General features: G+C 45.4%; 1 protein-coding gene across 1 annotated transcript in view; it reads right to left on the bottom strand.

Annotated features, from left to right (window-relative positions):
• Positions 1-9,229, bottom strand: part of Spag5 (sperm associated antigen 5) — a 19,711-nt gene that overhangs the window by 5,946 nt on the left and 4,536 nt on the right. Inside the window, exons 5-15 of the mRNA XM_021212368.2 lie at positions 3,112-3,186; positions 2,860-2,952; positions 2,653-2,787; positions 2,361-2,480; positions 2,044-2,136; positions 1,844-1,957; positions 1,500-1,593; positions 1,192-1,339; positions 1,010-1,112; positions 615-748; positions 327-468 (exon numbers count right to left, since the gene is read on the bottom strand). Of these exons, the coding sequence (XP_021068027.1) occupies positions 327-468; positions 615-748; positions 1,010-1,112; positions 1,192-1,339; positions 1,500-1,593; positions 1,844-1,957; positions 2,044-2,136; positions 2,361-2,480; positions 2,653-2,787; positions 2,860-2,952; positions 3,112-3,186 (1,251 nt within the window). The remainder of the gene's footprint in view (positions 1-326; positions 469-614; positions 749-1,009; positions 1,113-1,191; positions 1,340-1,499; positions 1,594-1,843; positions 1,958-2,043; positions 2,137-2,360; positions 2,481-2,652; positions 2,788-2,859; positions 2,953-3,111; positions 3,187-9,229) is intronic.

The raw sequence follows: 9,229 nt of genomic DNA, 5'->3' as shown, positions 1-9,229 counted from the left end.
AAAAAAAAAAAAAGAAAAAGAAAAGATCCGGCTAGAGAGATGGCTCAGAGGTGAAGAGCACTGACTGCTTTTCCAGAGGTCCTGAGTTCAATTCCCAGTAACCACACAGGGGCTCACAACCATCTGTAATGGGATCCGGTGCACTTTTCTGATATGTATCTGAAGACAGCTACTGTGTACTCATATAAATAAAATATACAAGTAGGGAACTGAGGATTAGAAATAAGGCTAAGTGATATGTTTGAGGTTGAATTCAATTCTCAGAACTAAAATTGAAAAAAACAAAACCATAATGATATGAGAAGGAAAGCCAGTGTGTGTCCTACCTTGTTCTTCTTGAGTTGTGCCTGTAAGAAGAGGGTAAGACTCTGTAGCTGCTCAGCCAGTAGCCGCAGCTCTTGAGAATGCTGGTGGGTCTTCTCTAGGGCCTGTTTCTCATGCTTTGCTTCAGTGCTGGCCAGCTCAGCCCTGAAATACAGGATCTCAAAGGGGAGCACAGAACAGGCACTTACTCTAAACACTTCTCCCCAGAGAGAGGCTCAACATTCCCATGGTTCTCTTCTGGAAGAGTTGGTGGAGAATGCACTATGGGGAGCAGAGAGTAGCACCCTTACCTCAGGCTGTCCACAGTGTCCCTGAGGGTCTCACACTGCAGGCTGCGCTCCCACAGTAACTCTAGCGTGACTTTCAACTGACTCTCGATCTGGCCCAGCTCCCGGTGAGCAACTTGACTTTCTTCATCTACAAACTGGAAAGATGGGGGAAGGAAGGAAAGAGAGGGAGGGATGAAGAAAAGAAGAAGGAAAGAAGAAAGGAGGGAGGGAGAGGGGAAGAAGGAGAGAGAGAGGAGGGGGGGAAGGAAGGGAAGGGAACTTTAAAGCCTGGAGCAGAGGCTTTCTCCAGTCCAGTCTCAACCTTCACCTCAACCCCAACAAGCTAGAGTCAGTTCTGAGGCTGACCCCACCCCCACCGCCACCCCCAGCCCTGCTCCAAGCTGAGCTGCTTTTACCTCCACAGTCTCCCTCAGGTCCTGGACCTCCTTAGTCAACACAGCCTGCTGCTGCAGCAGTTCTGCTTGTATGTGTTTCAGTTCTGTTTCTTCCTTTTGCCATCTGCCAAAGGCCATCTATTAGATCCCACTCAGACCTTTATGCTGGGTCTATAGCGCCACAGTAACCTGATGGAACTCACTGAGAAGCCTGCTCCTTGTTGCTCTGGGTAAGTTGACATAGCAATTCATCCTTCACAGCCAGGTCCTGGACACAATGGGAATGCTGACTCCGTAGTTCCTTTAGTTGACTCTCTGTGCTAGTCACAATCTGCAGCTGAGCTGAGAGATCTAGATCAAAAGTATCCTAATGACATCATGGGGGCCACTAAGCCCGATCAACAAAACACACAATTTTGTCCCAAATCAAGTGTTTCATAGCCCCTCTTTACTCTCCTGCCACACAGCAAGCAGGTCAACAGTTTATGCACCTGCACACATGTGCACACACCTGCAGTAAGGCGAACATTTTCCAACTTCAGTTGTTCGATTTGGCCTTTACAGTCCTCTAAATGGGCAGAGACTTGTTCCACTTCCTTCACAACCTAAAAAAGATAGTTCCCTCCCTGTAGTTCCTCCAGAGTCAAGAACCCTGGGACTCACTGCAGCTTTTCCTGTAGACAACAGAGCAAACTTCCAGAGCAGCAACACTGCAGAAGATGAAGTTGCTCCCAGGAACAAGCAAGAGACAAGACAAGTTACTGAAGTGAAGATGCTGAGACCAAAGCAAACAACTGGGCTTCTGCACTCTTGCAAGCTGAGAGAAAGGAGGCCAGAGCTGCCCCACTCCGTTACCTGCTTCTTTTCCTCAATTGCAGCATCACGTTCCTGAAGGGCCTGCCGGCTCTTGGCTGTGAGTTTCTTGGTGAGTTCTCGAGACCGACTCAGCAAAACTGCCCATGTCCCATACTACCAAAATAGTTGGGTCAGTAGAACATACTCAAGAACAGGAAATTGCCTCTAAGGGAATGGTAGTGATGGCCCCAAACACTCACATTCAGTTGGGCTGATGTCCAGTCCTGCTGCAAGGCAGAACTCAGACTCACTGTCTGCTGAGCCAACTCCTTTTGCTCTGCGTGAAGCCCGATCTGGAAGGGAGAGATTATGGAGGCAGCTAGTGAGAGTGGGCCCATCTTTTCAGAGTCATCATGGGCCCCAAGAACAAAAATGCCCTTAACCTCGCAGTTGAGCTGGGAGTGCTGGCACATACCTTTAATCCCAATGCTCAAGAGGCAAAGATAGGCAGGTCTCTATGGGTTCAATGCCAGCCTGATCTACATAGCAACTTGTCAGGAAAGGAAAACACATTTACCAGTTGGGCCTGTGCCTCCTGTAGAAGGCCTCTGAATTCCTGCATAGACGTGAGACCCTGTTCCAGTTGGCTGATGCGCTGGCTGGCATGTGCACGGAAAGCCTCTAGTACTGCCTCTGCCTGTTTATGGAAAAGTTTGCAAGGTCATGGTGTGCAACAGAAGAAATGGCACAGAAGGCCAGAACCATTGAGATCTTAGTAGCCCTTAATTTCCCAAGGCACCTCAAGTCCTTCCTCTAGAACCTGAAAGTGGAGTCCTTCTACATCTACAGACAGTTGCCAGCCACCTTACCGCATTCTTGCCCTTAAGGGCCCTTTCCTCTCTGTGCCTTGCCTCCTCACATTCTGTTTTGAGGCTCTGCAGCTTTGCCTTCAATTTCTTCAGTAGACGAGAACAGGAGGAAACCAGGGTTTTTGACCGCTGAGACTACAAGAGAAGAATGAGATGCTATGGCTTGTGCCTTCCTCCTAACCCACAGTAATACTTCATGATGCTTACCTCCTGACTCACTGTCACTCTGCCTTCTTGCACGTGTGTCAGGGACAGGTGAAGCAAGGACATCAGGTCTCTAGAGACTAGACCCCATGACTGCTGTAGAGGGAAAGGCGGCAAGGATAGACCAAATACTCAGTAAAGGAAATGAAGGGAAAAGTCACTGACCAATGAGACGTTGCTGATAACAACCCAGGATCCTCCAAGTCTTATCTTCACAAGGGCCCTGACAGCAGTTTAAGTTCAAGCAATACCTACCATGACATTCCTGGCTTGCAGTAGAGCCTGTCTAATCTCCTTGCTGTCCTGAAGATGTTTAGGTGTCTTAGTGACCTAGCCAAAAAAAAAAAAAAATTACTTTCTAGATGGAAAACATACAGCAGCAGCCTCTAATGCACCTTCATGCCAGTGAGCTTCAAAAACCGTTCATATGAGATGGAAAAGTTAGCTCACAATCAGATGAAGTCAAGAGAGAAAGAAAACCTAGAGGGAGCCGGGCGTGGTGGCGCATGCCTTTAATCCCAGCACTCGGGAGGCAGAGGCAGGCAGATTTCTGAGTTCCAGGCCAGCCTGGTCTACAGAGTGAGTTCCAGGACAGCCAGGGCTACACAGAGAAACCCTGTCTCCAAAAAAAAAATAAAATAAAATAAAAAAAAAAAAAAGAAGAAGAAGAAGAAGAAAAAAAGAAAACCTAGAGGGGCTGGGTACTTAGTAAAGTGCTTGCCTTACAAACCTGAGGACCCACGCTTGGCTACTCGGAACCCACGTACACAGCTGGGTTCAGGGCTAGAGAGATGGCTCAGTGGTTGGCAGCACTAGTTGCCTTCCACAAGACACAGAGTCAGTCCCTTGGACTGGGTTTGGCACCTAGCACTGAAGTCAGGTGACTCACAACCACCTGTAACTTCAGTTCTAGGTGATCAAATGCTCTTTTCTAGCCTCTGCAGCTACTCTGTGTGTGTGTGTGTGTGTGTGTGTGTGTGTGTGTGTGTATATATATATATATATATATATATATATATATATATAAATAAAACTGTACACACACTCGAGCACACACACAACACATAAAATAAATTTGGAGGGAGGAGGGGTTGACACAGGGTTTCTCTGTGTAGCCCTGGCTGGCCTGGAACTTTCTTTGTAAACCAGGCTGGCCTCAAACTCAGAGATCCACCTGCCTCTGCCCCTCAAGTGCTAGGATTAAAGGCAAAAAAAAAAAAAAGTTGGATGGAGCCAGGCATGGTGACAGGACACTCCTTTAATCCTTCTGTGGCTCTTCAGGCACCAGGCACACAAGTGGTAGGCTCATAGACATAAATGCAGGCAAAAACCCATACACATTAATTAAATAAATAAATGAATGAATAAATACATAAATCATTGCACCATTACAAGCTCACCCACACCATGTCAGCTTTTTAACCCATCTCCTGGAAATCAAACTTAGGTCTTCAAGCCTGCTGGACATGCACTTTACCAATGAATTCTAACTTCCACCTACTCCCCCACCACTACCCCCACCTTCATCTTTTCTCCTTGCAGTGCTGGAATATGAATTTAGGGCCTCATCCATACTAGACTCTTAACCACTGAGCTATCTCCAACCCCTACTTTCTAACTTTAGCACTTTAACTACCGACTTCATTATGGCAGATGAAAATCTGAGTTTAAAAGAAGTTAGACCTGGTAGCATACACTGGAACCCCAGCCCTAGGGAGGCTGAGGCAGCATGGTCATGAGTTTGGCACCACTTGGGTTACAAAGCAACACTGTGTTCTAATAGTTTCTTTTCTTTTCTCTTTTCTTTTTGAGACAGGATTTCCCCGGGGTAGCCCAAGCTGTCCTGGAACTGTCTCTGTAGCCCAGGCTGGCCCCTGCCTCCCATAGGGAGCCTTCACTGCTGCTGAGGTTAGTGCAGGGGCCACAGTGCTGCGTCACTGAGCAGTGGCACTCAGACCTCAGGAGGCGGTCACCTCATCCTCAGGGTCCCTGACAGTGTGTGCAAAGGCACAGAGTACCACACAAGTCCTGGATAGGGCCACACACACTGCTCCAAGCCAGGCAGTAGGCAGATGATGAGATTAATGTGACGAGGCAGCCAAGCATCAAGGATACGCATGGTGATGGCAAATGGCTGAAGGAATGTCATTTCCTGTCTCTGGTTCTGCTTCAGTAGCCTCCCAAAGGACCTGGCAGCTCCAGAGAAAAAGGGTAGAAGGCAGATCTGGGGACATGAAATTAGGCCAAGGACAAGAAAAAAAGGTACAAGTTTCAAGAGAGAGAGAAACTGGTCAGCTAGAGAAACAAGGGGCCCATGGTCTCCAGACCCAAGGGGAAGGTAAAGTTGCATGGGAAGTGTCTGCAAATAGACAGAGGGGATGGGGACTGGCCCTTCCCACAGTCACAACAGTTACTACAGTGACATGCTGACTGTCCATCCTTTCCCCAACACCGTTTGTCCTCTTTCTTCCCATGTCTGTGATGCCACAGCGTGAGGCCTCTACAACAGTGTTCTTTATCACTAGTTTACAATCGCAAACAACAAAGTAAAAGACAGGCTCTTACCTAGCTCAGGCTGCTGGCCCTGGCTCACAGCTGAGGTAGGCCCTGAACGCCTGACCTTTCTACTCTTCCCAAGTACTGGGATTACAGGCCCTGCTAGAACACTGGTCCTAAAATTACTTTCCTCTCATGAAAGTTTGATTCCCAGTATTCACACCTGCATCTCACACCCAGCTGTGACTTCTGCTCCAGGGGATCTGACACTTCTAGCTTCCACAGGCACTTGTACATGAAAAAGAAATCCTTTTTTTTTTTTTTGGTTTTTTTTTTTGAGGCAGGGTTTCTCTGTGTAGCCCTGACTGTCCTGGAACTCACTCTGTAGACCAGGCTGGCTTCAAACTCAGAAATCTGCCTGCCTCTACCTCCCGAGTGCTGGGATTAAAGGCCTGCAACACCATGCCCGGCGAAAGGGAAAAAATACTACTAAATTAAGTAATTTCTTCCATATCTCTTATGTAGGTTTTCTTTTTTCCTGGCTAAATTTTTTTCTATACCTTTACATATGTGTCACTGTTTGCACATGTGCAGGTCAGAGAACAACTTGTAGTATTTCTCTCCTCCCACCATGTGTATTCTAAAGATCAAATTCAGGTCATCAGGGTTGGTTGTAAGCATCTTTAGCAACAGCCTTTTTCTGACTTTTTTTAAAAACAGGTTTATTTGTATTATTTTTACTTATGTGTATGTGTGTGGGGTCACAGGTATAAGACCTCCATGGAACTAGACTGATAGGCAGTTGCCCAATGTGGATGTGGGGAACTGAACTTACTCTTAACCTTTAAGCCACCTCTCTAGCCCCCTTCTCTCTTTTGAGATAGGGTCTCGCCCCAAAGTCCAGGTTGGCCTTAAGTTCATGAAACAGATCAGGCTGGTCTCAAACTTGTGTCAAATCTGGCTCTGCCTCTTGAATGCTTGGACTGTTAATCACCATGACAGGCTAATACTACATTTTTTTAAACTTCTTAATTTGTTGTTGTTGTTTTTGAGACAGGGTCCTAGATATCTAGGAAGATAGATATCCTGTTTAGTCCTAGATATCTGTCAGGAGCCATGTAGGAAAGGCTATAGCAAGCAAGCGAGTTTGGTGGAGAGGGCCCACCATTCTGCATGGCTGTGGTGGGTGTGCTCTAAGAGGCATGGACCCCAGAAATGAGACTTCACCCCAGAAATGCTTCTTGCTGCTGATATGCCTTTCCTGCTGCCATTACATGGCCTAGTGATTCCTGGCAATCAGTCAACTCTATTGTACAAATATCCTGCAGATCAATAAAAAAAAACTGCAAATAGAGTTCTGTGTTACAAGCACTTAAATTGCACTAGGAAGAAAAAATAGACTTGAAACAAACTAATGACCAAAGAAAAACATTCATTCTAGGTGAGGTCCAAGGATGAGTCCACAGGTGTGCACCATGGTAAAGCAGGGCCATATGAAACTGTTGCTTTGAACTTACAATGAACTTACAGAATGAAGCAGTGCTTTCAACTTACTATCAAATTCCTGCTGTAACTCCCTTTTGCATATCATTTTATCTGTGAGATAATTTTATTAAAAAAAAAAACCTCTTGGGGCTGGTGAGATGGCTCAGCGGTTAAGAGCGCCGACTGCTCTTTCAAAGGTCCTGGGTTCAAATCCCAGCAACCACATGGTGGCTCATAACCATCCGTAACAAGATCTGATGCCCTCTTCTGGAGTGTCTGAAGACAGCTACAGTGTACTTACATATAATAAATAAATAAATAAATAATTAATTAATTAAAACAAAACAAAACAACAACAAAAAAAAAACTCTTGCCAGGCAGTGATGGCACACGCCTTTAACCCAGCATTTGGGAGGCAGAGGCAGGCGGATTTCTGAGTTCGAAGCCAGCCTGGTCTACAGAGTGAGTTCCAGGACAGCCAGGGCTACACAGAGAAACCCTGTCTCAAAAAAACAAAAAACTCTTGTCTAAGAAGCTATAAAAAGGTGGGCAGGGGGCCGGAGGAGGGGGGGACTGGAGTGATTGAGAGCTCTGACTGCTCTTCCAGAGGTCCTGATTTCCAATTCCAAGCAACCACATGGTGGCTCACAACCATCTGTAATGGGATCCAATACCTCTTCAGGTATGTCCAAAGACATCGACAGTGTACTCACATACATAAAATAAATAAATCTTTAAAACAAACAAAAAGGCTGAGAGAAAAAATTAAAGTGTGGCTGTTGGGGCTCTGCTCCATCCACCAAATGTCTATATGGATGCATTTGCACTTGTGAAATTGATGTAACAGGTGAATGGGCCTCTATCCTTTTCTTTCTTGACAGCCTCTTTTTTGTTGTTGTTTATTTATTTTACTTATGATTGCTCTGATGCATGTATATCTATCTGCACACCAGAAGAGGGCATCAGATCCCTTTATAGATGGCTGTGTGACACCATAGGGTGCTGGGAATTAAACTCAGGACCTCCGGAAAAACAGCCAGTACTCATAACCACTGAGCTACCTCTCCAGCCTTCTCTCCAGCCTCTTAAGGGTTAAAAGATAAAAGAGTTCAGTTTCTGGGGTGTGTTGGGGTGGGGCAGAGGGTAGGGGAGTCAAGCAGGGAATTAGTTAAGTTTCTTTTTCTAATTCCCTGTTGCTATCAGTTTACTAATGGATGTCAAAGCTGGATTTTGAGACATATCCTCACTCTGTAGACCAGGCTGTCCTCAAGTGTGCCTGCCTCTGCCTCCCAAGTGCTGGGGTCAAAGGTGTGCACCACCATGCCTGGCTTTTGGGTTTTTTTATTTTGGTTTTGGTTGTTGTTGTTTGTTTGACTTTATTGTTGTTGTTGTTGTTGTTTAATTCATGTACAAAGCAATGGGTTTCATTATGACATTTAAAAATCTTTTTATTTTTAGATTGATTTTCTGTGTATGAGAATTGCATGTGTTTCCATGTCATGCGTGCCTGGTGCTTAGAGCAGTGGTGTTCTTAGGTGCTGAGCACTCTCTGCAGCTGCCAGCTCTGCTTGGCCTTTGCTGTCCCTCAGACCTCCTCTCACTCCCTGTCCCCTGCCCCTTCCCCCTCCCTAAGCTCCCTTCCCCTTTCATGGCACATGTAGACTATTATCTTGTTTTGTTTCTCTCCCCTTATTCATTTTCCCTTTTCATGGTCCCCTGTCTAGTTTAATGACCTATACACACACACACACACACACACACACACACACACCATTAAAATCTAGGGTCTACAAAGAAGAGAAAGCATGCATTATTTGTCCTTCTGAGTATGGCTTATTTCAGGATAACCATTTCCGGTCTCATGCATTTTCTTGCAATAGTATTCTAATTCTAATCCTAAAACAAATCCAGTGAAAAATTATTGGGATTCTTCTATAAAGGAACACAAAGTTTCTCTCCTGAATGCAGAGATCACTGTAATTCCCATAATATAACATGATCCAGCAAAAATTCATGACTATTTTCCATTCTAACAACAATAAATCCTTTTGTTAAATAACAGGAATAACTGGGGCATGTCACCCAAGACCAGGAACTCCTTTTGGGGACATCTGCCAAAAATTTTAGTGAACTTTCATCAGAAATGTTTAATGGCTAGTAAGATGATCAAGCAATTCTGTCAACTCTAGTCCTATTCCCAGAACTGACAATGAAGAGAACCAACTCCCAAAAGATGGCCTCTGGCCTCCAGGTGCAGTGTATACACTTTCTCACTTTCTCTCTCTCTCTCTCTCTTTTTATTTTTGATTTATTTATTTATTATATGTAAGTACACTGTAGCTGTCTTCAGACACTCCAGAAGAGGGCGCCGGATCTTGTTATGGATGGTTAT

The sequence above is a fragment of the Mus pahari genome, chromosome 14, assembly GCF_900095145.1.
Source record: "Mus pahari chromosome 14, PAHARI_EIJ_v1.1, whole genome shotgun sequence".
NCBI classification, from domain to species: Eukaryota; Metazoa; Chordata; class Mammalia; order Rodentia; family Muridae; genus Mus; species Mus pahari.
This window is presented reverse-complemented; position numbering and strand designations above follow the sequence as displayed.